The 27,874-nt window shown below is 39.9% G+C and overlaps 1 protein-coding gene across 2 annotated transcripts; it reads left to right on the top strand.

Annotated features, from left to right (window-relative positions):
- The first annotated feature begins 879 nt into the window (after positions 1 to 879).
- Positions 880 to 27,847, top strand: PITRM1 (pitrilysin metallopeptidase 1). 2 transcript variants are annotated; one of them, XM_057371151.1, is made up of 27 exons: positions 881 to 1,010; positions 1,233 to 1,335; positions 2,117 to 2,223; positions 2,761 to 2,912; positions 3,339 to 3,453; positions 3,558 to 3,654; positions 4,035 to 4,195; positions 5,421 to 5,547; positions 6,304 to 6,392; positions 6,921 to 7,049; positions 8,821 to 8,934; positions 9,349 to 9,445; positions 12,552 to 12,686; positions 14,640 to 14,778; positions 16,159 to 16,275; positions 17,356 to 17,488; positions 18,175 to 18,295; positions 19,077 to 19,153; positions 19,452 to 19,617; positions 19,737 to 19,837; positions 20,758 to 20,878; positions 21,653 to 21,724; positions 22,810 to 22,922; positions 23,378 to 23,503; positions 24,667 to 24,812; positions 26,303 to 26,409; positions 26,828 to 27,847. In XM_057371151.1, exons 1-27 carry the CDS (start codon positions 973 to 975, stop codon positions 26,927 to 26,929), a joined length of 3,105 nt encoding a protein of 1,034 aa, XP_057227134.1. In that variant the 5' UTR covers positions 881 to 972; the 3' UTR covers positions 26,930 to 27,847. The 2 variants fall into 2 exon arrangements, with proteins under 2 accessions (XP_057227133.1, XP_057227134.1); XM_057371150.1 differs by lacking the exon at positions 26,828 to 27,847 and having other exon boundaries at positions 880 to 1,010; positions 26,303 to 26,538.
- Positions 27,848 to 27,874: the final 27 nt, after the last annotated feature.

The raw sequence follows: 27,874 nt of genomic DNA on the forward strand, positions 1-27,874 counted from the left end.
AATTCCTTTGATTGTTTTTGGTTAGCATCGTAGCAAAAGAATTGAGGACAAGCTGCGTGAGACGTGCCGAGCACCTGCCCTTTACTACGTTTAACATTGCATGCACTCTCATTTGGCATCTCTATTTTGTCTGAATAGATAACCGGCCTCTGACATTCAGTAACGAGGGATTGGCAATTTGGTGGCCATACATCACAGGTGCTGTCCTTCTGGCAACCTCATGAACGCGCACAACGACATTCAAGTCACTATCAATATCATACAAATGATAGAATTATAAAAAAATTAGAAGCGCTAAAAGCCCAGGGATGTACAAGCACTTTCCTGGTGGATACGACATCGTGCGAAGCCTCAGCGGGGTCCCTGTTACAAGGACACGGATGTTCCCAGGCTTATCTGGACCGTGCAGTCCCTGCGCAAAGGCTTTCTGCGACTTCAAGGGCTCTGCTGACACAAGGGCTCTTTGCATTAATATCGATGGCAAGGCATGGGCGAGAAGCGATGCAGCCCTSGGAACACACTGTTCTCGGGTATTGCGTTTTGTTTTGTTTGTTTGTTTGTTTTTAATTTGGAAAAACAAACAATAACCTCTGCTCAAAGGTCGTTCCTTTCACAACGTTCGATTTCCCTGAGAACTTCCTGAACATCGCAAAAGCATTTACAAGCAGTTTCCTGCCACCCAAGGCCAGCCGTCCCCGAAATGGCAAATCACTTCTCACACCCCCAGCCCGAAGGCGAGCGGGCCAGGCCGTACCGCAGCCCCTTTGCCCCAGCGCTCGGGCGGGGCTCGGCGCGGCTCCGCCTGGCCGGGGCGGGGCGGGGCGGAGCGGGGCGGAGCGGACGGAGAGGAGAGGCGCGGGGCGGAGCGGACGGAGCCGCCGCCAATGCGGGCGGGGTGGTGGCGCCTGCGCTGGTCCCGCTGCTCTCCGCCGTGCGGCCCTGCCCGCCTGGCCCCGCCGCCGAGCCGCAGCCATGTGGGGCCGCTACCGGGCGCTGCTGGGCCAAGGCCGGTGAGTGAGCGGGGTCCCCGGCAGTACCGGCCCCGCCGAGCTCGGCCCCGGSCCCTGGCGCTCGGCCGAGGGGCGCGGAGCTCCGAGCCCCTGCCCGGGGCACAGGGCCCTGCTGCACGGGGAGCCCTCACTRGAGCCCCCGGGCGTGAGGGCCGGTGTCGGTCGCGGCTGTGGCACCGCCGGCAGGAGCGCGTTTGTTTAAAGGGAATGGTGTTGTTTCAGGTCCTTGAATCGGAGGTSGTGGAGGTGGAAGAGCGTTGCCGCCAATGAGAGAGCGCTGCAGTACCGGGTGGGAGAGCAGATCCACGGCTTCACCGTCAAACAGGTGAGCGTCGCCCGCTGCTTGCTTTTGCTCTGTGTGTGTACATAAACATCGCAGTGGTTGGAAGGCATCTAGGGGAGGCCAGGGGTCTGCACATTCAATACTTTGKATTGTCAGTCATAAAAATTACACAGGAGTTCCTTGTAATTACTGCTCTGCAAGCTAGTGCTTTAGCTGCTGTTAATACATGTTGTTATTGGGAGCTAATTCTAGAATAATTAATGCATCCCAGGAGCTTGTGTGTCTGCTGCAGATGTGACCACTCGGTGTGGCTTTCTAAAAGTCCTGTTTTATTCAACATATTCAGATAATAGTTTATCTCCTAAGCTGCTTTTAATACCTTTGTTGCAAACTTGYSATGGAAATARGTTGAWTTTTTTTTTTTTTWMYTTTTTTAAAGAAAAAAGCAGGAGCAGAGAGTAAAAGTTACTTGTGAAAGGTGATTGCTAGTGGTGGAACAGGATCCTTGCTTATTCTTTTGCTACCCTAGCCATTAGCATTTGAATATATGTCTTACTTTGTATCTCTRAATTTTTATCTGTACCATAAGAGTATGGTTTTTTTGTTGTAGTATAATTTCACTAGGCTATAAATTTAATTTAAATTTTATTTTCCATTTGCATAATTCATTTTTCCCATCAAACCACAGGAGCAAACATTTATTTAGCACTGTATAAGCCAGTATTATATGCAGGATGAACAAACTGAGCATTCCTGTATCATGCACGGTTAATTTGACCTAGTTGAAGTCACACTGCAGTACAGATGTTTTCTTCCAATGCAGGTGACAGCTGTTCCTGAGCTGTTCCTGACTGCAGTGAAGCTTAGTCATGATGGTACYGGAGCCAGGTATTTACATGTGGCTCGGGAGGACTCCAATAATCTCTTCAGGTAAAAACATTAATATAGGTATTACACATTCAATCTCAATATCACCTTGTGTTTTTTCAGTTGTAATCTAGCATCATGACTGGATTGTTTGTGGTAACAGGGAGGACTACTTCCACTGTGGGGTTTCTTAGAGTTTTTGAGGTTGGAACAGATGTCATGAAGTCTGTTGTTCCATTTGCYGTTCAAAACAGAGTAATTGTTTAATTCAGGTGCAGTTCCTGCCTTGAAAACTTTCAAAGACAGAGATTATGCCACCATATAACCTTCCATTTTTTTTTGAGCCTTTTGGGTAAAAATAAATCTGTTTAGTCAATGTGTGTAAAAGTTCTGGACTAACTCTAGAAATAAGTGCAGAGGCTATATTCTTTGTAAACATGGTTGAGCACTCAGGAGTCTGAAGAACTCAAACTTTGCAACCTGGTGTGTRCCATGTTAGCTATGAGCCCCTGATGATGCTCCCATAAATCACAGGTGCAGGTAGGAGTGGGTGGGCTTCTCCTCACAAGTGACTGCATCCCTCTGCATGCTCTCTTGCAGCATCCAGTTCCGAACCACTCCGATGGACAGCACTGGGGTCCCACATATTCTGGAGCACACGGTGTTGTGTGGTTCCCAAAAGTATCCCTGCAGAGATCCCTTCTTTAAAATGTTRAACAGGTCACTGTCCACTTTCATGAATGCATTCACAGGTAAGCCCGAAGGAAAGAACACAAAGTGTGTGAGGTTTTACTGCAGTAGAGCTGCTCCTTAATTTGGCTTTGGGGAGCCATTATTATTGGGTGTGAATGTTGTGAGTGAGATATTAAGAAASTAACCAGGCAAGGCAACAAAATAAGTCTTTGTTGGTTACAATGTCCCAGTAGAGCTGGAGCTTTATAGTGTACAACAATACATTTAATTATTTATATGGATATATGGCTAAAGCTAACTTTTTGTGATAAAACAGCTGCAGTGTTAAATATCTCTGTATTCCTCAGGAAATATATATTTCGTTTAGTAAGTTTCTTCTCTTCCAGTTATCTATATGGATGASAAATTAAAAATTGATGAGGGCAAAATGCATCATTGACTTTCTAAAATTCTGATTTTTTTCTTTAATGTATGTTTATATGCAGCTAGTGATTACACACTCTATCCATTTTCAACACAAAATCCCAAGGACTTTCAGAACCTCCTGTCAGTGTACTTGGATGCAGCTTTCTTTCCGTGTTTACGTCAACTAGATTTCTGGTAAGACAGCTTGAGATGTATGCAAATCTTAAATTAAAAAAAAAAAAAAGCAAAAAACAACAAAATTTTCAATCTCTCAACACTTTATGTTACTAATTTTTCAGGCAAGAAGGTTGGAGGTTAGAACATGAGAACCCAGCTGATCCTCAGACACCTCTAGTCTTCAAAGGAGTTGTTTTTAATGAAATGAAAGGGGCATTTGTAAGTTTTGTGAATGTTTAAGATCTTACAGATGGTGAAKTAGCTTCAGCATTATTGTACCAGAGATTCCCGTTCCTCCTTTTGAAAAATTGGGTCCTCACTAAAATCAGCAGTGTTACATAATTTTTTTTTTCAAGTTTGCACGTCAAAAGTTTGTTTACATATAAAAAAAGCACCTTGTTAATGGATTTGATTGTAAAATATTCTCTTATGTTTGTATGGACATATAGCTAGTTTTATTAAAGTATGTGGGACTGCAGAACTTGGGTTATATGAAGAGGTTGTGTAAGTTAGAGCTCTGAAGTCTTATTATTGAGCACCTTTTGTTTTTAAAATATGTTTTGTTGATTTTCACTGAAGTGTGGTGTTTTCCTCTTAAGACAGATAATGAGAGGATATTTGCACAGCACCTGCAGAACAAAATCCTTCCTGATCACACTTACGGTGTAATATCTGGTGGAGATCCATTATGTATTCCTGACCTKACATGGGAGCAGCTGAAGCAGTTCCATGCCACACATTATCATCCAAGCAATTCCAGGTATGTGAAAGGGGTGAGTAACTTTCTAGGTTATTGAGTTAGTGCTGTGTTTGTATTTCTGTGAGGGGAAAACCAGCAGCMCAGTGTTTTCCATCCACATGGCCTGCAACAAAGATAACCTGTGCCCTACAGCAGCTGGAACAGCACTGARGCAAGGAATTTATTCTAGGAAGAGCAGTGAAGTGTGAATTGAATGCAGAAAATAAAGGTGGCTAATTTTCTCAGGTGTATCTCTTTGCTTGATGATGAGAATTTTTGGGRGGATTTTTAATTGATCTAAACTCACATGAGCTGGGGGGAAGGGGAGCATAGTAAGTATTTAGCAGTAGCGTTAGGGAGTTAAGATACAAATAGCATAGATGAATCTAAGGGTTCCTGTCCTTTTTGAAGACAACACAGATAAAGTCAGAAGTTACAAATGGATTATTTCATTTGCTCCTGGATCASATATTACTGTAGTGCATTCTAATTAATGAATACACATTTGATTCAGGTGTTGGTTTGGTTGATACTAATAAGGTATTTAAGCTGAAAGTCAATTTGAAAGTTAKGTGGAGGGGAATAATTGTTTCTTCTGTACTAATTTTGTGGCCAATCTATTATTCCAATTAATTCACTTGTGGAAMATCAGGTTGTGCCATGACTGACTTTACCATCTGTTTTCCTCCTCATCCCAAGTATTCCACTGTGCCTGTGTTGAGATTTGAATCAGGGGATGAGATTTACCTGAGGCTTACCTTGTGCTCATATTTGGGCCAGTGAAAGCCTTGTAGGTATGGGACTGTGTTTGGTGGAGGGACCCACAGAATCCAGCCATGTTTTATAGACATATAAAGCATAGGACATGAATCATTGTATCTTAATATGTGAGGACTGTAAGAATTTTGTCTTTGAAACTTCAGAGCAACCGATTTCWGACTTCAATTGCTAGTATTTTTTCATGGAGCATTGTATATTCCTGCAAGCGAACAAATTTGAACATAATAAAATTGAACATCAGGAATATAGTAAGGTGTTTCGTGATCCACAAGCTGAAAATGTGTATTTTTTATCTGTGAGTTTTATATGTCACAGCTTGTAAGACCCCTAGGCTGAAGACACACCAAACTATGTTCCACTCCAGATATAACTGAATTACTGGAAAGCTCATGAAATTGAGTATATTATAAGTTGCTACTGTAAATTCATATTAAATCTGATGCTTAATATTTTATTTGAAATGCAGATTTTTCACATATGGTAATTTTCCACTGGAGCAACATCTGAAGCAAATACATGAGGAAGCATTGGTAAAATTTGAAAGAATTGAATCAAATACTGACATCCCAAAACAGAAACTCTGGGAAAAGCCTGTAAGTGAAAAAAAAAGAAGAAAAAAGCTAATATTTTAAAACTTATTAATTAAGTAAAATACTTAATAATTTATATTAAATATATATAATTACACATAATATTGAAATATATCTTGTCTATTTTTATATATTTATATATTAATATATTTTATCTGTAATGTTTGAATATTTGTAATATATAAATAATTTAGAATTGTGTAAATGAGCTGAAGTATTTTTATTTTTGGTTACACTAGGGACAAACTACAGTTACATTTGAGTTTCAGTAATGTAATATTTGCCTGCAGTTGTTTATGTTTCTTATTTCCAAAGTCCCTTGTCGTTTGAATCACAAGCATTTATCAGTGGAAAGCATTTAGGGCTAGTAATAGAAATACTAATATTCAGTGTCAGGAAATAGGCTTTCCAATGGTATCTTAATCTTCCAAATGTTGGTGTCAAAAATAATTCTCACATTCTTTATCACCCTGGCCTGTCCAGAAGTGTAACATTCTTTGAAAARCAGCTCAAAATGTTATTTATGGCCAGACTTTCTTCAACCTCTCCTATATTGTCCACTTCTGAAAACTGAGATGCAGCTCAGATTTTTCAAGATACCCTGTATTTGTGTATTTGCTTCTGGATCTTGAATTTACTCACAAGTATCTGTAAAATTATTTTAAATCATTGGAAAGATGATGCTATGAAGACGCAAGCAGTCAGTTTTTGTTTGAAAGTTCCTCTCTGACTTTAGTGTGTATCCTTTATTCCTTATAGAGAGAGCACAGGGTAACATGTGGCTTAGACTCCTTTGCTACTGATCCTTCCAAACAGACCACTGTCAGCGTCAGYTACTTGTTGACAGAGTAAGTATATCAAAATTAAATTTGGAATCAAAGGCTCATTTTTATATTTAAGCAAGGTGCAGGCATGTTTTTTGTTGCCAAAACCTCTTGATAAATGCCATCTTTAAAGGAAATAATGCCATAGGAAAATAGACAAATCCTGCTGTAGTGAATAAAAGYTTAATTTCTAAACAAAATTTGCTTTAGCAGTTAGACACAGGGAAAAACAGGTGTTGCTTTACAGAACTGTTCAGTGGATCAGACATTTGAGAACACTGTTTTCCTTTCAATTCCCTGCCCTGTGCAAGCTTTTCTATGTGACCCTAYTACTTATTTACCTCTCCTTGCTTTATTGGTAGTTACAACAAATGGAAGATGCAGAGCCCTCCTAGGTTCCTAAAGATTGATGCAGGGTTCATAGCTGACAATTGTTTCTCCCTTGCTCCCTCTGCATTGTTTTCTAGAAGTAGTTATTCTGAAATGGACTCGGTGATGCTGGGTGTCACATTAATAGCTTGATGGGTTTTAAGAACTAATAATTTTCTCCAGTATTACAGACACTTTTGAAACGTTCACMCTAAGCCTGTTGTCTTCACTGTTGGTTGATGGGCCAAATTCTCCTTTTTACAAAGCCTTAATTGAGTCTGGTGTTGGTACAGATTTTTCTCCTGATGTTGGGTAAGTGTTAAAATTCACATTTCATTACTATAAGCAATATYAGAAAAGTAAAAAACCACTATTAAGTTGGAAGAGCTCATCTCTCATACAGGCAATTTACACCAGAATAATTTTATTTGAATATTAAAACATATTAAGAGTTTCTCCAGGTGAACTGTAAAACATTCTCAAAATGTAACTTTTGGCTCAGCAAAGTACTTGGATAGAAGCTRACTTAGTTTAATCAAAGTTGAATTGTTTGCAGCTTATGAACAATAGAAATGGATTGATGGAAATAAAACATGGAATACCAACTGAATAAAAATTCAGTGCCTTAATTTACTTGGGCTTTTCATCCTGGACATTTAAGTATTACTCAGAAGAGTTTGCGAGCTCTTCTCTCTGCATCGTGGGGATTTTTTTTGCTTTAATTCTGTGGTTTAGTATTAGGTTTGTCCCAAATGTGCATTTGTGCARTTAGGTGCTGTTAATTTGCCATCACCTCAGTACCAAAGGGTGTTTCAGCTGACAGCTGCCCAAACTGCACCTCTCAGCCTATGTTCTGAGTGTGCTTTGCCCTGCCGGCTGAGGGTGGGTGCTTTATCTGCACTGAACTCAGCTCAGCTGCTCATCATGTTTGTCCTTTTTTTTTGTCAGCACAAAGAAAGAATTGCTTTCCAGGCATAATTTTTAAACTTGAGGACTGATTTTTAAACTTGAGTATGACAGAAATCATGCCTTTTTCTCCAGTGACTCCAGTGTTTGAGTGGGAAATCTTGCTATGCTCTTGCTAAGACACCAGTGATTTTGGTGTCTTATTCTGCCTGGCTTGGCCTCTCTTTACATGAAGTAATTGGCTTCCTGCAAGTCTTGTGTTATGCATGCCAGTGCCATGTAGACATGTTAGTATTCCAAACCATGGCAGTAGAAATCCATCTTCAGACACTGAGGTAGTGCTCATGTTGTTTTTTTTTGTCAGCTGGGCTTTTTCAAGGTTGGCTGGATTGATACGGGATTGAATTGTACAGGGAGCTGGCTTTAATTTGCCTTAGTGAGTGTACTGGTGAATCAATCTACAAAAACAAGTTTGAGTCCAGAGATGAGTACTGCAGAATCCAACACCTGAGCCTGCCATTGAATTCCTTCTGTGGTTTTCAGATGTGGAATAGTGGTTGCAAGTGGATGAGCACCTATTGCTTTTTGTTGGCTTTGGGTTGAATTGCTAGGTGTTCTGTATTTCTGCAAGTGCCCATTTGTCTCTCTAAAGATGAGCTCARTGATTAACCCTGCCTGACACCTTGGACAAAGTTATCTTTACTGTTGTAATTTTTTTTTTTAATACAGTTGGTAATAATTGCAGCAAACATGGAAAACTTCACTTTAGCCATTTACTTTACAAATATTGCTTTAGAAGTACCATTCCACTCACCTTCTTATGTAGAATGTATATGTTTGGTTTTACATGTTCCCCTTAAAACGGGAGACTTCTTTACCTGAAAGAAATCACAGATGAATGGGAAGATGAACAGAAAATACCAGCTTTTCTTCTGTAGCTGCTTTTTCTTTCTCTAATACCATAGGTATTTTAACATTGGCTACTACTATTAGAATTGAACAAAAAATGCTTTTAAGTTCCATTTCTTAAGTAATTATTTTACTTCCTATCTAGTTTTTWAAATCTTGTGTGTATATGTGGAAACAATGAGTATTTTTCCCCTTCTCCTGCCTTTGTTGGTAGCTTTAATGCTTAACATCTAGTACTTGTCACTGAGCTGGATATGTTTTATTCTAGGTTTAATGGCTCAACGAGAGAAGCTTATTTCAGTGTGGGTCTACAGGGTATTGCTGAAAGAGACATTGATACTGTGAAAMAGATAATTGATAAAACCATTGATGAAGTTATTGCGTGAGTAATGCTAAATTTTTAAGAATACTCTTMGTATAATCATATRTAATAATAATATATTAATAYAGACTTGTATATARTAACATGCATTAGAAGTTTAATTATATTACAATAAAGGCACTAAAGCAGAAGTAATATTGTTCAATACTCTTAAAACTTGTATCTGCTATTTCCTTTGTTGTAGCTTGTTCTCATCAGCRTAGCCTTCAGGAGTTTAATGATGTTAGTTCAATGACACAAAATGATAAGATGACACAACATGATAAGATTCTTTCGTATCAGKTTTAATTCAGTGTGGAAGACATTATGTTGTAATGCTTCCTTTATCGATACAATTATTCATTTTCATAACTTCACTTAAAGTGATCAGTGTTCATGGATATGATTCCCTTCTCTCATTACCCCTTCCCAAAGGAAAGGATTTGAGGAAGACAGGATTGAAGCTCTACTTCACAAAATTGAAATCCAGTTGAAGCATCAGTCTACAAGTTTTGGACTTGCCCTGACATCTGTAAGTCTCTGTGTCTTTTTTTTTCTCAGAATGGATAAAAAAATCTTCTACCTATGTCTTCATAAAATACAGGGTCATTTTGTGGGCTCTTGATATGTAAAACTTTTCACTTACAGGCTCTTCTTTTGTGGTCTTATGTACATCTTTCTTCTTTCTTTTCAGTAGCTGTCAGACTGTCTCTGGACTTCTCACTGTATGAGTTAATCAGGCAGTGAGCCTGTTGTCTCTGCCTGAATAGTAGCTTTGATTGCTGTAGCAATCTTCTGTGAGGGGCATATCATACTGGCTCTGGAGCTGTGTGTTTTGGCTAGATGCCTGTGTATTTTCTAAAAGCTGAATAGAAGGACTGTATTTTTCTCTAGAGTTTAGCATTGTAAGTTAATTTCTAGGTTCATGAGGGAAAATGTACACTAATGCAATTCTTGGCCTCAAATTTTGATGCCAAASTGTTACAAAAGACATGTTTCACAGCAGAACAATGTGTCTTGAACAAGTCTACAAGTCATATTTGGAATGGGTGAGGTTCTGTATTTACAGTCATTGGAAATCAGGGTCTCCTGCAGCCACTCACTGTCTGATCTCTTCTGTTCCTTTCTGCTCTGCAGCAGCTTCARTTCCTTAGTGGCTCTTTTGCTTTCTGTCTCTCAGGTGATGTATATTCTTTGCTTGAGCAGAATTTCATTCTTAGATATGTACTGTTAGGCAAAGAAGCAGAGCCCTGGATTAACAGGAGATGTGTAAATGGGAGAGCACAAACAAATGCTAATTCAAATCAGATTGTCATACAGCCAAATAAGCAAATTATGGATATTTAAGTGCCTGTCATGTTTTATGACAAAGTATGCCTGACTTTGATAGCCAGTACTTTCTGGCATGACTTCAGATGTTAAGAGTAGTTCTCTCTGATGAAATATTTGTGCATATAAGTTTATCTTCTAATATTCTTGAGTCTTGAAGTTGATTCAACTGCTTTGCCTTCATTCTAGAACAGAAATCTCTTCAAAATTCATTGCTTTTAAAGACCACCCTTGCAGCATTTAGTGTTARTACTCCCAGAGAGGAGAGTTAGGTTTCAGTTTGTTTCCCTGAAGTCATGTTTTAGAAGTTGACTTTGAAAAGGGCCTGAAAGAAACCCAGTTATAACTAAAGTGATCACAGGATCATAGAATGGTTTGGGTTGGAAGGGACCTTTGAAGATCATCTAAATCAAACCTCCCTGCCATAAGCAGGACCATCATTCACTAGATTCAGTTACTCAAAGCACTTTCTGACATGTCCTCAAATGCTTCTGGGCATGGGGAACCCAAAGCTTCTGTCAGCAGCCTGTTCTGCTGTCTCTCCACCCTCATAGGAAAGAATTTCTTCTATGTCCAATCTAAATCTGCTGTCTTTCAGTTTAGAATCGTTGCTTGTCCTGTCTATACAGGATGTTGTAAAAAGTCTCTCTTCATATAAGCCCCCTTCATATATTGAAAGGCCACAATAAGGTCTCTCCTTATTGCCACCTCCTGTTCCAGGCTGAACAACCCAAGTCTCYCAGCCTGTCCTTRTAGGAGAGGTGTTCCAACCCTYTGATYATTTTTGTGGTCCTCTTCTGGATCCAGTGGGTCAATGTCTGTCTTACCCTGCAGGGCCCAGAGCTGGATGTAGTGTTCCAGGTGGGGTCTGATGGAAGTGGAGTAGAGGGGCAGAATCACCTCCCTCACCCTATTGGCCCTGATTCTTTTGGTGCATCCCAGGATACAATTGGCTCTGTGGGCTGGGAGCACATACTGTGGTCTCATTTCTGTTTTCTCATCTACCAATGTCCCCAAGCCCTTCTCTGCAGGTCTGCTTTCACACCTTAAATCACTGAGCTTGTACTGATTACTGGTCRTTGCCCCAGCCCCAGTGTGGGACCTTGCAGAAACTTCAGTTCCTTAGTGGTCCTTCCTTTGCTTTCTGCTTCCAGTGGCCATTGGAATTCAACTGTTTGCATGTCACCATTCCGCCAGTTCCTTATCCATCCAATAGTCCATCCATCAAACTTGTGTCTGTCCAATCTAGTGATGAAGGATTCTGTGTGGGGTTGTTAAAGGTCTTGGGAAAGTCAAGATAGGTGACATCAGTTCTGATATTAGGAAAAAGCTCTTCACAAGAGGGTGGTCAGACATTGGAACAAGCTCTCCTRAGTGGCTGGGCTAGAGTTAAGTGTCTTCCCCGTGGCTGGAAGGGTGCTGGAAGCTGTTCCAGCTTTGTGCTCCAATGTGCGGACCTGTTCTAAAAGAAGGCTGTGCTTTATATCGTATTAGGGAATTTCCAGAGAATACATAAAAACAGTTATTACTGAAAAATGCTGAAAGCTTATAATACCTGCTTGYAATTAAAGAGGCAAGAAAAGAGGGACAGTCATGATGCATTTTTCTCTGTATAAGGCCTTTTTTTTCATATGTCTTGGGATTTTTATGCTTTGCTTTGTTTGTGTTTTCTCCAGTCACACAGAGTAGAAAAGGAGAAGCTTTTGGTATCTTGCACTTGTGTTTTTGGAAAACTTTCAACAGCAACTTCAGCAAACTTGGTAGTCTCAAATTAGAGAATAAAAGACATATCCTGGGGAATATTTCTGTTATTTAGTATTTTCTTTCTCTAAGGTCCCATCTGTTTTACGTATTTTATATGTTTGAGTCACCTTCCTATAAATCGTTTCATCTGGCTAATACAAAACTGTAGTATATATGTACTACTATATGTACTACTTTGTTTCTACCACCTCTTTCTGTTTTCCTTCCTTCTTGAACTGCAAAATTAATTTTAAAAATGAGGGCGTAAAGAATACTAGATTATATTTCCAGATATACACACCYATGCGAAAAAAAAAGTAATAATAAGAAAAATTGTGGTTTGGTATGCTGAAATTTGAGGCAAAAATGGAGAGAACAAGTGACAGATGATCATGGATTAGAACCTTAATTAGAAAAATATTTTTCCTCCTACAACRACATTAGACTACTCATTCTATGTCTGCTGTTCAGTTATAAATGTTGAGGTGGTTTTGGAACACGGATGCTGTCAGTAAGAGAAATGCAGATGGATTGTCCTGTTTACCTAATTATTCTTTCCCATTCAGTACATAGCCTCATGCTGGAATCAAGATGGGGATCCAGTGGAGCTGCTGAAGATTGCAGATAAAGTCTCTCGGTTCAGGCAGTGTCTTAAAGAAAATCCCAGATTTCTTCAGGAAAAAGTTAAAACATACTTCAAGGTAGGCAAACTTATGGGAAAATTATCTTGTATTAATTTTTCAAATTCTGTATTTGAAGTTAAACTGAAGGCTAGTTTTTTATCACCATATTGCCTATTTCTAGGTGTAGATTGAACCGTGGTACATTTGAGTGAAGTATTCATTTTAAGTGGATTAAGTGAAAATTTTCAAAATGGAAAAAAAAAAAAAATTACCTGGTTGTTGGTCATTTGAAACCACACTTAACAGAACACTGATAAAATGCTAAATGTGTCACCAAACTCTGATTCATAATGCTGTAGAAGAGCACATKGGTGTTTTCTAATGAGAAATTCAGATGTGAACAGAGAATTACAGACCTATTTATGTGTTCTTTGGTATTGRTATAGCAAGGTTTAGCTCCTTTTCCTTGAAAAGGATTTGCTTACAAGTAAGATWGTCTTAGTGCTCCTCATATTTCTTGAACTGCTGTCTGAATTTTGCTATCAGTGCAAATTATTTTCTRCTTATTTTCATGTTTTCTGCTCCAYATGTTCTTCAGGAGTTTTTGCAGAAATAAAAAAATAACTAGTAAAGGCATTAYAATACTGAATAGTTCTGAAGCCCTGAATTTGTTAATGCCAGGAAATAAATCCATTGATAGCATTGCAAAAGTGGTTTGGGTTTTTTGTAGGTATTGTTTGTTGGCTTTGTTTTTTTTCTGGTGAATTTTTGTTTGTTATTTTTTTCCTAGTCAAGTTTTCTCAGATGTTTTGAAAGGCAGATTTATTATAAGTAACTTTCACCCTGATTGGAGTAAATGTTGGTTGTAATATAYTCAAAAGCAACAAGAGACAGTGGCATCAATTGAAATCAGTTTTYCTAAGGGCATTACTAAGTGTCCAGAGGTTGTAGGGAGCTGTTAAAGTTTTGGCTTCTGTAGGGAAGAAATATAGGAGCAGKATTTTTGTGAATGTCCTTTATTGTACAGTTCTGTTGAGGGGGCTGAAGCAAAGGCATGACTCRGTRGGAAATKRTGARAATAGTTGKATGTTCTTACAWSATAAATTGTGTACTGTTGTACCTTGTGCCAGGAAATTATTAAAGCAGGCAGGGAGCAAGGGAGAGAATGCCATTCATCCTGTCCATTTTACTATGTCTGGTTAATTTTGCATTTCACTCTTGAACTCTGTAGTCAGGTTTCTGTAGTCTTTTCACACAGGCACAAGGGAGATAAACTCATAAAACAGAATCCGATTACATAGTCCTGAGTTATTGGTGCTGTCTGGCAGTGACAGATGTTGCTCTTTGACTCCTGCATTGAAATGGGGAGTTTTTGAGGTCACTATCTTTTGACTGGCCTCTTTCCTATTATGGAAAATTATGGAAGCTTCTTGAGTAATTTTGGTATTACAGTTCCACTGTCTGGTGGAAACAAAGAAGAATTCAACAGCAGTTGTGACACTTGCATAGTGTCTGCAATTCTGTGKCAGCAGGGCTGATGTGTAAGCATTTCTGAGCAGGATAAGGCATGCACATGTTACATCATATGGGTTTTTTGTGCACTCAAGCTTGGGCAGGTTGAAAGAGGTGTTAAATCAAACCCTGCTGCATTTAACAAAATTGCCCATCTTAGAACATCTCCAGATAAAACTTACGGCATGTTGCTCTGTAGTGTTGTGTGGAGTTGTTTAATCTTGATTTAATTAAACTAATGGGTACTGGGTGCTGTTGAGGGATTCTGACTCCAGACTGAAAYTTCACAGAAGGCTGTTGGTGCTTGTCCTTGTGGTGAGCTGCCTTTTCCCCACCAGTGCAGCAGCTTGTTCACTATGAAACCAAGAGTTCAGGCTGTGTGGTTGTGATCCTTTTGATAATGTGCAAGCCAAATGATGCACAGGCTGTTTTTATCTACTACTGATGARCCAATAATCTGAGCCAAGGAAGTTGCCCTCAAGAATTAATAATGCTTTGTTTTGGGATATATTTCTGCAGGATAATCCGCACAAATTGACCCTGTCAATGAGTCCAGAGGATGACTACCATGATAAACAGGCTAAAATGGAAGCAGAAAAGCTGGAAAAAAAGGTCAATGCACTTTCTGAAGAAGAAAAAACCCAAATCTTTGAAAAAGGTTAACTTGCTTTTTCACATTTTGATTTGTGCAACAGTTTTTTTCAGCTGGTGCTGTGTAGAATACCCAGGCACTCGCCAGCATTTATTCTGTCAGGGATGGGGTTCTTTTGTTGAAAAYTTGTGTGTATGTGTTATAGGGCTGTACAGTGGTTACACAGCGTATGGTTGGTGTATTCTATTGGTTTTAACACTCAAAAATAGAATGATCAGTGTCTTCATTAGGACAGAAGAAGGGAAATAGTTTTAAAACRCCAATCTGCTTATTCTTTCCCATGTTAACTTGCACTAAGTGGAAGATGAATTCACAGAATCCCACGGTGGCTCAGGTTTGAAGGGACTGCAATAGGTCATCTAGTCCAACTTCCCTGCTCAGGGGGGATGTCCAAGAGCATGGTGCAGGATTGTGTCCACATCTTGTCTTGAATATCTCCAGTGAGGAAGACTCCACACCCTCTCTGGGCAACCTGTTCCAGTGCTTGGTCATGGCACAGTAATTCCTTCTTGTCTTCAGTTGGAACTTTCTGTGCATCAGTTTCTGTGCATTGCTCAGCACCATCAAGCAGAGCCTGGTCCATCCTCTTGGCATCCTCACTTCAGATGCTTACATATCATGTACCTTGAAGCTGTTTATTTGTGAGCATGAGGTCTKCTCCATCCTCCTGTAATACTTATATTTTTAAATTATATTCATTATATTTTCTGGTTTAAAAGCCAACTATAAAACTAATGCTGTGTCTAACTTATCCTGGAGAATAACTTACACTTGGAAGCTGTGGGTAGTCATCTAAGTTTGTTAAAGCARTGTCTAGTCMCAGAWATCCTCCRAAAATGTGGTGTTAATCTTCTGAAGCTTTGGTGTGTGACAGGAGATAGGGGAATATAAAATCAGAGGAGGCTTTCAACTTACAAAGATAAATTGGAGAGTACTCAGAGGTGACCAGCTTGTGTCTGAAAGGCTGAAATGTGAAAATAATCACAGTGTAGCTGCATCAGTGTTCTGACAGAGCACTTGAGTAGGAACTGGAGGGGATTGGGTTAGAAAGAAGTTTCTTATCTGCCAGGWCTGGGTTGATGCTTGCAGAACAGAATGACAGGACAGATTGACAGGTGTCGCTTCTTCAAAGATTAAATTACATGTTACTGTAAACAGGTAGCGAAGAGGGGATTGCAAAGAGAATCTAGCAAGAGTATTCTGTTTTGCTGTTGTTACATGATAATCTGCAGAATTTGCTTTATGAAATATTTGCAAATTGTGGATAGAAGTTTCCAGACTTGACTCTTGTGTTATTCTGGTCTGCATTGTCTCAGTAGGTTTTAGATTTTGACAGCACTTTCACTACAAGCTGAAGATGACAAACTGCTATTGTCTCCTTACTAGGTTTGGAATTAATTGCTCTTCAAAGCAAACCTCAGGATACCTCTTGTCTCCCAGCTTTAAAAGTGTCTGACATCGAGCCCAAAATCCCCTTCACTGTGCTGGAGACAACACTCACAGGTTGGTGTCACCCCTGTCTCGTGTTCCAAAGAGCAGCATTGCTGGGCTGTTCCCTGGCTGCTGGCCCAGCTGTGGCCCCTTGCCCAGCACATGGACTGGCTTTGTGTCCACAGTTGTGCTCCTTTTCCTCCAGCCCAGCATCTCTGGGCAGACACGGCAGTGGATCCGCAGAGCTGTCACCTCTGAGGGGCAGCCTGGAGCAGCCTCCCGGGGCTGGCAGGAGCTCCTGCTGCCAACTCCCTGCTGCAGGCACACTCCCACCTCACCCTGCAGTCAGAGGAGTCTCTGGGCAGCACATCCAGTGCTCTTGAGCAATCTCTTCTCTTTCCAAAGGCTTACTCAGGTTCCAGAACTTGTGGCAGCTGGTACAGCGAGCCTTCCTTTACTGCAGGCCCTCCCATTTTTTACAGAATATGACATACAGGAGCCAGGGGAAAAAAAGGTTAATTACTGTCATTCCTCATCACTTCAGTGCCAGYTTTTCTGTGCTTTGCTAGTAGATTCCCTGTGGATTGGTAGGAGATGGTAGATCTGAATTTTCTTACAGTTTTGTCAAAATTTTACAAGTAAATACTGTTGTTTAGTATATTTCTAATGGGCATTTTTTTTCAAAAATTACCAGCAGGGGTCAAGACTGTATAATTTTGATGCAAAAAATTGACCTGGTATTGTGAAAATTCTAATGTATATATTCTAATGGTCTATCTTAGGAAGAGTGTGCAGTGCAAGAAGCTGCTTTCCTCAATTTTTGAAGTGATGAAGGCAAAAATAAGAGAAAAACTTCTTTACTTGTTCAGAAACAAATTACTGCTTCTTTTATTTGAATGTTATCTCTAAAATGTGACCTCTGTTAGAAGAATTCTCTTTTTAAATTATACAGGTGTCCATTAACTTACCATGGACAGAAACAACTTTGCTCCAGTGTTCAGTATAATGTGCAAAATTTAAACAAGAAGTGGCTCTGAAACACCAACAGAAAATTGTTCTTAATTGAAAGTTCTTCTAAGAAATTATTTTTGTTTTATGTGTTTAGCGTAGAGAGCTGCTGGTTATTCTTTGCTTTTGTCTTTTTATCCTTAGCTGATGAAATTCCTGTCCAGTACTGTGCTCAGCCAACCAATGGGGTGGTTTATTTTCGAGCTGTTTCCAGCTTGAACACACTTCCTGAGGAGCTCAAACCATACGTGCCACTCTTCTGCAACGTCATTACCAAGTGAGAGGTTTTACTGTCTTAGAAGCTGAAGCTACAGACTGTAATACAGCTTGCCAAAATACTAATACTGCCTTTAGTAATTCCAATATCTGTTCTTACTATAAAAGGGAAATGCTGACAAGTTTGTTTCCTGCAGAAAGTTGTCTTCTGTATTCCCCAGAGTTGCTAAATTGTTTCCCCTTTTCCGTCGCTCTCTGCATTGCCTTTTTGCCCAGTGTCAATGCAAGCATTCCCTCAACTGACTGGAAAATTACTATAAATRAAAAATAACCTAGCAGGAATTAAGGTTTTCACTTGAATAGGCTTTTGGTCCAGTTTTGCCATGTGGTCAAAGAAACAGTGGAGAGAGGGAGCACAAAGCAGAATAAGTGTCCTGGGCTGGGAGAAATGTGTTATTTTTGTTTATGAGAACAGCTTTTGTGATGCTGTTAATGTAGTTTATACTGATGTTGGTAGCAAGCCTACACGTAAGGCATTCTTTATAATACAGCATTTTAAATTAACAGGATGGGTTAATTGAATAGCTTGGTGGGAAGCTTATAAGGCATGAAGTATTATGTTTGCTTGATAGTGCCCCAAATTGTTTAGTTGYTACATTAGTGTTGAACTGACTACTTAAAAGTGCTATATAGATTTTGGTTTTGGGATACACTGAAAAAGTAAACAAATCTCTCATATTTTTACAGGATGGGATGTGGAGCCCTTGATTACAGGGAACAAGCCCAGAAAATAGAACTAAAAACAGGTGGTATGTCTGTCAGCCCACATATCATTCCAGATGATTCACACCTGGATGTGTATGAACAGGTAAATTAATCATAACCTTGCAGATGTTACAGTTGCAAAAACAGTTCTGTGGCTGAGGGTCAGTCAGGGCTTACAGGGAGAGGGTCAGCTCATGTGCATTGAAAACTTAGTGTATGAAAGGACTCCTGCCTGTTTTGTAAGATAYTTACATTAGGTAATTACAGTAACTTAGTATTTTGTGTTAAGGAGAGTGTTTGATGTGGATGTTCTGTCTAAGGCAGTGCTTCACTAGCATCTGTCACCATATTTTTGAGTGCCCCAAAATATTTTGGAAGCAGAGGGTAGAGGACAGAATGGTGTAGAGTGTTACACATAGAGATTGCTGTTAATGTGTTATATCACTGTTAGCAGCATCATTAGATCTAAGTGTTGGGCATAACAGTTTTGGCAAGATCCCTTGAGATTTTGTCCGATTTGCTGGGGATATGCTCCCTATGGATCCTGGAGTTAGATTAGGGGGATTCCATTGGATAAAGGTGCACCCCAGAACAGAACTGGTACTTTCTGGGAAAAAATACAAATTTTGTTTCTGAATTGCTGCTTGCTGTTGAGAAGAAGGAATTGAAGAATTGCCAGGCTTGCTTTGTGAGAAGAGCAGTCACATTTCATGTCTGCTCTGACTTCAGTAGCACAGCCTGCATTGGAGTGATTTTGTGATGTGTAGCATTAGGTTGGCATCATTGCATCACTTACAGGAAAGTTTACTGTCCATTTCTTGGGCCATTGCTTTGGTTGTTTTGTGTGAAGGGTTTTTTGTTTTGTTCTTTATTTTTTCCTTCAGGGTGTGCTCTTTTCATCTCTGTGCTTGGATAGAAATCTGCCAGACATGATGCATTTATGGAGTGAAATATTTAACAAGTACAGTACATTGGRTTTTGTTTGTTTGTGGGTTTGCATGTTTCTGGGGGTTCTCTTTTTCACTCTTCCCCCAACCATTCTCCTCTTCTTAGAGATACTACTTGGGGATTTATTGTCATAATTTTATCTCTAATGTCTTTCTAAACTTACGTATTACATCAAGAGCATGACTGTATAACAGATTAAATGGACAACCAATAGTTTACAAGCACTTTGTTGAACTTGGAATGATAAATGATTCAGTATAATARATTTCATTGTTGCCTTTTGCATGAGACCTGCTTCTGTTCTTTTTCAGCCCAAGATTTGAGGAGGAAGAACATTTCAGAGTGCTGGTTAAGAAGACTGCCCAGGAGCTGTCAAATGGCATTCCAGATTGTGGGCATTTATATGCCTCTATTAGAGCCAGCAAAAACCTTACACCTTCTGGAGAACTGCAGGAAATGTTCAGTGGGATGGATCAGGTGAGAAGTTAATAATGCCTTTCARCAAGGCCCAAATCCTTGACTGTGTTTTACATGCTGGTTTTTGCWAATTCTTTTCTAATTAATCTGTGGTCGTTCTGCCTTCCCTTCCTGCACAGGTGAAGCTGATGAAGAGAATAGCAGAAATGTCTGATATTAAACCAATCCTACGCAAACTACCACGCATTAAGAARTATTTATTAAATAGTGACAACATCAGGTGAGTTCCAGCTAGAAAGAAAAGGGGCATTTTGGTTAAAGACATGCCATGGCCTATGAATGTGCTTTTCTCTGCACCTCGTGGTGTAGTGGGGTTTTGTGAAGTGGGATGTCTGTGAAAAAAATACAGAAATGTTAATTTCAGTTCCCCTTACTTACAGAATATGGTAKCTCATTTTGTTCAGTTTTTAGCAAATTCCATAGGTAACTGTTCTCCCCAAAGCTTGAAGTGACCTATGTGATTTTACAGAAGTAGTCAAAATTCTGTCTTTTTTCCCTTCAAGGTGCCCATTAGACAAATACTGTTCTATTGTGTTGTAACGGTTGAATATAGTTTGGTTAGGATTTTTGTTTTGCTCCTAAAATGAAAGCAGTGACATTCTGAAACCTGCTTTATRCAAATATTGGAAAAAGTCAAGAGARCACATTARGGTTTTTAATGKCAGATGCATTAGTCCCACAAATAAGTCTGTTTGAAGTAACAGATATTACAAAGTTTTGTTTTTTGAAGCATGAAGTGATAAATGAAATTATGTAAATGTCTATACTGTTCAAAACCATGATTGGGCTGCCTGGAAAGAAAGGATACAGAGGGCATTATTTTCCTTCAGATAYATTTTTGTTTGCAAAACTGAGCTAGTCTTGTCTTGTGCACAGAAGTGGTTTGACAGCTATTGCTCAGCTTATGGTCTGAAAGTGTTCTAGGTCAAGCAAAAGAGAAGCAATTGGACTGGATTTTTTTTTTTTTTTCACATCAGATGCTAGATGGAGTATTTTGCCTTTCTCTCTATTAATGATTACCAGAGACCACTGACCTAAGATTCTGATGATTTAATAGAAAATGTTTAGAAACACAAAATGGTACAAATTATAAAAGACTCTCTGAGAAATATTGTAAAACTTGATACGTACTTTTCACAGATGTTCAGTGAATGCAGCACCTCAGCAGATACCAGAAGCATCTAAAGWAGTAGAGAAATTTCTAAAGGGCATAGCTAGAAGTAAAAAAGAGAGAAAACCTGTTCGTCCCCATGTGATTGAGGTGAGAAAYTGTCATTTGTGATAAGGGCATCAAATACAGTTGACGTGATCGTGTCAATACCATTGTGCAATCAGGAGAGGTTTGAACTCAGATACTGTGTCCATACAAAGATGTCTGAAGACATCTGCCAGTCATCTCTCTGATCAGCTGCCCCATGTTTTGTCTTGTCTGCAATAGAGTGCACAATAGAAATGCTGTGCATCAGCTGTTAAGCCTTACCCTGGGGTTACTGCTTCGGCRTGGAATATGGAAAAAGAATTTCTTCTTTCCCTGTTGCATAAAACTGTGACTTCTTTTTAGTTGAGCTTTATTTGAAATGTTGGCCAAAAGCAAATAGGGCATGATGTGCAGTTCCTCAGTTGCATAGGAATTTGTTTTGTTAKCAGGGTGCTCAGGACATTTGGCACAAAATATGCTTGATTCAGTGGAGTTGACAAAGGATCTGCTCTGTCACTATGCAGATCTGTCTTTATTTCTGATGAGGCAGGAATAAGCTCCCAGTTCCCTGCCCATGAGTGAAATGATCATTTGTAACGTATGGCCTAATTTAATATGGGTCTTGGTCTCTCTCTGTGCCAGAGTGCCCTTGGAAGCAAATTAATTTGGTATTTGTTTAGGAAGTATAAAGARGTAATCGAGTACCTTGCTTATGTTTGTGAAAACATGGTTTGATGATTGCCTTAAACAGGTTTGAGTGGAAGGGGTTATATGTAACAGTAGTCTTGGTTTGAATTGTTAAATCGTCTTTTAATGTGAGGACTGGCTTTCTTGTAGAAATCTTCAGAAGTGAAACCTGTGGGAAGTGAAATGGTAGCTGGTTTGCAGATCACAAGGAAATTAGTTAATGTAAGTACATTATTGGTGGGGGATGTTGGTATTACAGGGCTGTTACTGATGGTAATGGTCCATCTTAAGCTGTTACAGAAGCACAGCACTGAAACATAATTCGTGCCCTTCAGTTCCACAACCAACCATCAAACTTAACCACCTCCAGTTAGTCCCTTCCTTTCCTTGGTCTCCTCCCTAAATGATTCTAGATGTGAATGACTTTGGATAGAAGAGAATTAGTCACAACTAGGTGAAAATGAAGTTCTGTATTTGGCTACAGGAGAGAAAAGTATAGCCTGAGCTCTCCTTTTAGAAAAGAGGGGCAGGGAGAGCTCAGCCCGGGTTTTCCCTGGTGAACAGTGCTGTAAACACATTGCTTTGCTTGGTCCAGATAGCCAGAGTTGTATCAGGGGCTCAGAATGGGGTTTCTGAATTTAAGAAAGGATGGGGAGTTCTGAAAGAACAGAGGCTACTAGAGGTGTGTAAGGGTCTGCTCGTGCTTAAGTGAGCACACAAGCAGAAGTGTGTGTGAAAGAGGCCAAAGGAGCGAGCTCTGCAGAGGCCTGGAGACATGAAGAGGACTGGAAGTTTTGGAGTTATAAGGTGGATTGAGTTCATYGCAGGGAATGTTTGAGCAGAAGTTCATCCTACAGCTGCTGTCATAACTAGTCTACTTCTTTTGCGCATTTTAGTTTCTGATTGTTTTCACTGTCTAGAATTTAGTGGATGAYTGGGATACAATTTGGTGACATCTACATGTGTGACACAGAAGWTACGAACGCGTGTTCCAATCAAAGTAAATCCATGGCCAAATCCAAACTCCTTGGTAGTGATTCAAGATCAGCTGAGAAGCGGGGATGCATGGATGGGTAGCTGATATATGGTGTCCCTCTACTTGAGTTTTGCAGGGCAATTCTTTGTACTGGATTTTTGATACAGGCACAAGCAAAATCTCTGGTTGCAGAGTAGGATAAGTGGCCGTTGTTTAGCAGCTGTGTGTCTGTGTGTTTGTCACAATTTCCTAGATCTCAGAAAAGTGAAGGTTCTCAGATGGATGAATTGTCTCCTCTGCCAACTGTGACAATAATGTGTTCTTCTCTTAGGATCCTACTTTCAAGCCATGCCAGATGAAGACCCATTTTGTACTTCCCTTCCCAGTGAACTATATTGGGGAATGCATTCGAACAGTTCCCTACACAGCTGCAGACTATGCCAGGTAGGAAGCAGAACATCAGGGAGCTGCACAGCACAAAAAATAAATTGGAAGGGTTGGGCTGACTGCAGAAAATGGAGTGTTGATAGAAAATGATTTGCAGTGCATTTGTCACAAGATCTTTAGAAAGCAACTGTGGTATGGCTGAGCCTGGAGAAGCCCTGTAAATGCTGAGATTAATGGGAACTGCTGTCCCCTACCCTGGAATAAACAGCGGTGCCCACTTGGATGTCTTCTGAGTTCACAGTCCTATTGCATGTAACAAAGCTTAGTGCCACTCTTACAGTGATGTGGCATTATTCAGCTTTTATGAAATACTGAGTATTGCTATCATTACTCTTGTAGATTACTAGAAGCAAGGCGTTGTGAGTGGGGATCTGGGCGACCTTTAGAGGCAGTTTGAGACTATTACTGTTGTCCAGTTCACATCTTTGCTGCTTCTGTTTCTCTCATCCCAGCCTTCGAATTCTCGCACGGTTGATGACAGCTAAATTCCTACATACAGAAATCAGAGAGAAAGGAGGTGCTTATGGTGGAGGTGCTAAACTTAGTCACAATGGCATATTCACATTCTACTCCTACAGGTAACAGTGGGTTTGTTCTTTCCTCTTGATGGCTGAGGGGACCACTGCCTTTGACTGTGTCTTATTTTTGTTGTAGCAGTCTTTCAAGAGGTGAAATAAAAGGGATGAAGTTAGATTGCATAATAAACCCATCCTTGCTTTCTCATTTGTGTCCTTGGGAAAACTTAATCTCTGCCAGTAGCAACCACTGCTGCATCTCTGTAATTTGGTGTTTATTGTCTCAGTATCAGATCTATGTAAAACTGACTTTCACTTGTTTCTTTCTGGGTTAAGGAGGGCCTAAAAAAGGAAATTCAAGACTACTCTAAATTTGAGACCATGAAATAGAATGGTGATGTTCCCTGAGGTACTCAGTTTGAAAATATGCTGCTTCCTTCAGCAGCTGGCTGAAATCATCAGAGATTCTGCAGAAGGCTTTGCTGGTGATAAGCTCAAACTGYTTTCTCCTTCTCTTTTCCTGTTTTTTGCCAGTCCAGAACAGTTACCTKGTGTCTGGCTTACCAAGACACTTTCAGATGAAATTTGATCTGGAGGTATTACAGTTGTAATCCCCACTAGAAATGTCTTGTGAATGGAGTGYTGGCTTCCATAGTTTTCCTAGCCCAAAGGCAGGCTGGCACARTGCTTAGTCAGGATTCCTAACTGAGTTTTGAGCAGCCTGGCCTCTCTGTGAAGCTTCAACATGGTRGGACTTGTCCTGGCAGTAGTCCTTAACTTGCCAGGGGCAGTTAACCTGTGGCACCTGTTTTACAGAGACTAAAAACAGGTGTGGCAAGAACAGCAACTGAGAGAAGATAGGGCATATCACAACTATTCCTGGTGTGGGCAGTAATGGCAGTGGTGCTTTCTGAGYCCACTGTGGACAGTGCAGGTGTACCTGACCTGCTTTTGTTACACCACTTCTTTGCAAGGTCTTGGAACTGCTTTTAGGCAGCTGAACTTCTGCACCTGTGTATGTAGAATTACACATTTGCTTGGTTTGTCACACTACTTTCTTATGGAAAAAAACCCCAAAACCTCTTTTGTAGCAAAAAAGAAGTTTATAATTTGTTTTTCCCCATGTATGTTTGTATGATACATTGTAAATTAGAATTGAAGCAATTTTGGGTTTTCATTTTGTAAGACTGAAGTAATTAATATTTACATTTTCTTTTATTTTGAAGAGATCCAAATTCATTAGCTACTTTGAAAACGTTTGAAAAAGCAGTTGAATGGGCTAAATCTGGAGAATTCACACAGCAAGATATTGATGAAGCTAAATTAGCAGTATTTGCTGCCGTGGAYGCACCAATAGCTCCTTCGGATAAAGGTACGTTCTCATTGTCCACCCAGGGCTGTCAGTGTTTATTTATTTTTTCATTTAGGTTTAAAGGGAAGAAAATAGCTTGCTAGACTGTGTTAGATGAGAAAATTGTATTTGGCAGATGAGAGATAATGGCAGTTTCGGTGAATCAGTTGGTTTCTGTTGCTCCCTTTCAGAAATTCCWCATGCAGTGGAAGTAGATTGAGGAAATTATTTCAGGTTTGGAAAGCATTAAATGCAAATGAAAATAAATAATGGTTCTCTGATTCAGAAAGAGCTGAGGGATTATTTTCYTGACTCAAGCAGGTCTGTTGACTGTGAATGTCCCTGGCCTCTTGTGCATATTTTCTCTGAAGAAGTTAAAGCACAAAAGCCTGTCTGCTGGGTTGGAGGGTGTTATCTTTGCAGATCTGCACACTCATGATGCCTTGGTGGTATCTTCACATCTTTTCAGTTTACTGACATGCAGCTTTGCTTTCCTCACCTTTCCCTCCCACCCTCATTCTCAGCTGAATTCCAGTCCAAAGCTTGCAGAGTTAGAATACATTCCCTTCCTATACACTAATTACAAGATTAAGATTAGCATTATTTTAAAATRTGCTTGTATTAACACTAACTTTTTAAACAAGAATTCTTCAAATTAAGCTTTTACCTGCCAGAATCTGGTTTTGGTCTGGGCAGTTAAAAAGCACCGGTGCAAGGTGCGCGAGTGCAGTKCCTGCATGTTGGGTGTTGGTGTCAGTGAGGGGTGACGAACGATCTTTGGCATTTGAACACAGATCTTAACAGAGCACTCAATAGGAGAGCACTGTTCCAGAAGCCTGGGAACTGGTGCAAGGAATGCCTGTCCCTTGGTGCTTTTTTGTTTGAGTCACTGGGCCCTACACAGGGATGTGAATAACCTTAYCTGACTGGGAAGTCAGCCCTGCCTTGGGCAGGAGGTTGGGCTGGTTGACCCAAGTCCCCCCAGCCACCTTTATTTCCCTRCAGTTATTTGCCCAGCAAAAAGCTTTTCTATGATTATTCTCTGATTGTTCAAGGAGCCATAACACTAATTTTAGTATTAAAACTCTGTAGGCAAGTATTCCAGCAAAAGTATTAAAGCATTTGTACGCAGATTTCTGTGGGTAGTATAAGAAGGTGATCAAGCCATCATGTTGCAGATACATCACAACTGATTGGAAATTTAAAAGTCCTGAAAATAGAAGCTTCATGAAATACAGTTTAAAAAGTTGTTAGAATTCCYGGACCATCATTAGGTTCAGTTTTTGACAAACTAAATCATTTGCCAGAATGGGGTTTTTTCCTAAATAGGAATCTGTTACTACTTCACCCCGGGTGTTATGAGGCTAGATTCAGTTACTCTTTCAGGACAATGGTTTGATGGTAGTCTCTGTTCCTTTCCAGCACACGTTCCTATTGTAGCTTGCACTCATTCCTTCACTTGGCTGTGACAGATTCCAGTGCAGTGTGTGGTTTTGTTTTCTTTTCCCTAGGAATGGATCATTTCTTATATGGGATTTCAGATGAAATGAAGCAGTCACACAGAGAACAACTTTTTGCTGTCAACAGTAATAACCTGGTTGATGTATCAAACAAGTAWGTCTGTGCTCAAGTTACTGGATTTCCTCCCTTGGCCTTTCATGTTACTTCCACTACTTCCTTTTGTAACTTAGAAACCGGTGTGTTAATTATATCCTGCTTATTGTATCTTTAGCAGATGTAACTACATTCTGAACTTGTGGGAAATTGGGTTTGATGTAGTTTTGAAAGGTCCAGAAACTGTCTGGAGCAYGAGTACACTCACTATATGAGCTGATTCTACTCCACCTGTAGCATTTTGTGTCTGACTTCTGAATTCCACTGTAGAGGCAAGAATTCCATTACAGCCAAGTACAGGGTTAAGGAGAGACTGTTGTTAATGACTGGGGAAACACAAGTTGTGCATAGCRAAGGACACTCTTTTCTGAGATTGGGAGTATTTTTAATTTGTGTAGTAGCAGAGCTATGGATAACTGTAGCTGCTTCTCACTTGNGCAGTTGGGAAGAGCACTCGTGGTCAAGCTGTGCTTGGCCCAGAAAATGCAGATATCACCAAAGATCCCTCATGGGTCAAAAGATGACTATGCTGCTGAATGTCCACACAAAACAAGCCAATCGGTGTGAATACTACAGCGTTAGTTTTTTTTAGTAACTTTTAGCAATGCTATGGTCCAACTGAAATATTCATTGCTGTTTTTAACAGTGTTCACCAAACCAGTAAGAAGCTTCCCTTCTCAAAATAATTATGTGAAAAATTTTCTAACCATACAGTATTTGAGAGCACGAATTACATGCTCTGCATGGCGAAGACAGCCTTTAATCTTTTACTAAAGCCTCACACCCCCAATCACATATGAATACTATATAAATGAAATATTTTTGTATATGTAAAACTCTAGTTTTAAATGGTGTTTTGTTTGAAATCATGTCTGYTGTTGGATATATAAAGAACTGTCTCTCATATACTGACAGATTTMATTCTGTGGTATGGTCATTACAGCTTCCTTTGCATAAGCCACCATGAGCCTGAGGAGCCTGTGACTGTACATTCCACCAGTCTGAGTGTGCAGCGCAGTGGGTGAATCCCTAATCAATCAGGGGAGTCTGCTTATATAAAGTTCAGTTTAGCTTGAGAGTTTGGGCAACATTCAGTCCTATTTTGACATGCCATGATTTTGTATTTACCTCATTGTGCAGTTAAACATAAACTGGCATGAGAAAACATTTTGGCTCTTCATCAGCCTCATTACCCTTTTTGATCAGTATGGGGGGAAGGTGTTAAATGAAGCAAGGACCCTTCTCAATCTCAGCTACAGCAGCTCCTTGCCATTCCCAACCCAAGAACTAGTTTCATCATTCCTGTATGAGGAGAAAGGATTCTAACTCCTAGCCTCACACTGAAGAAGCAGTGAAAAACACTTGTCCTGGTGTGACTTGACTTCTTCCTACAGGGTTAGGGAAGGCAAAGGGGAATTTTTTTTTCCTTTACTAGTGTGTACAGAAAATCCTTCAAGTGCTATTCCCCC

The sequence above is a fragment of the Malurus melanocephalus genome, unplaced genomic scaffold, assembly GCF_030028575.1.
Source record: "Malurus melanocephalus ecotype Western Australia unplaced genomic scaffold, MMel_1.1 scaffold_142, whole genome shotgun sequence".
NCBI classification, from domain to species: Eukaryota; Metazoa; Chordata; class Aves; order Passeriformes; family Maluridae; genus Malurus; species Malurus melanocephalus.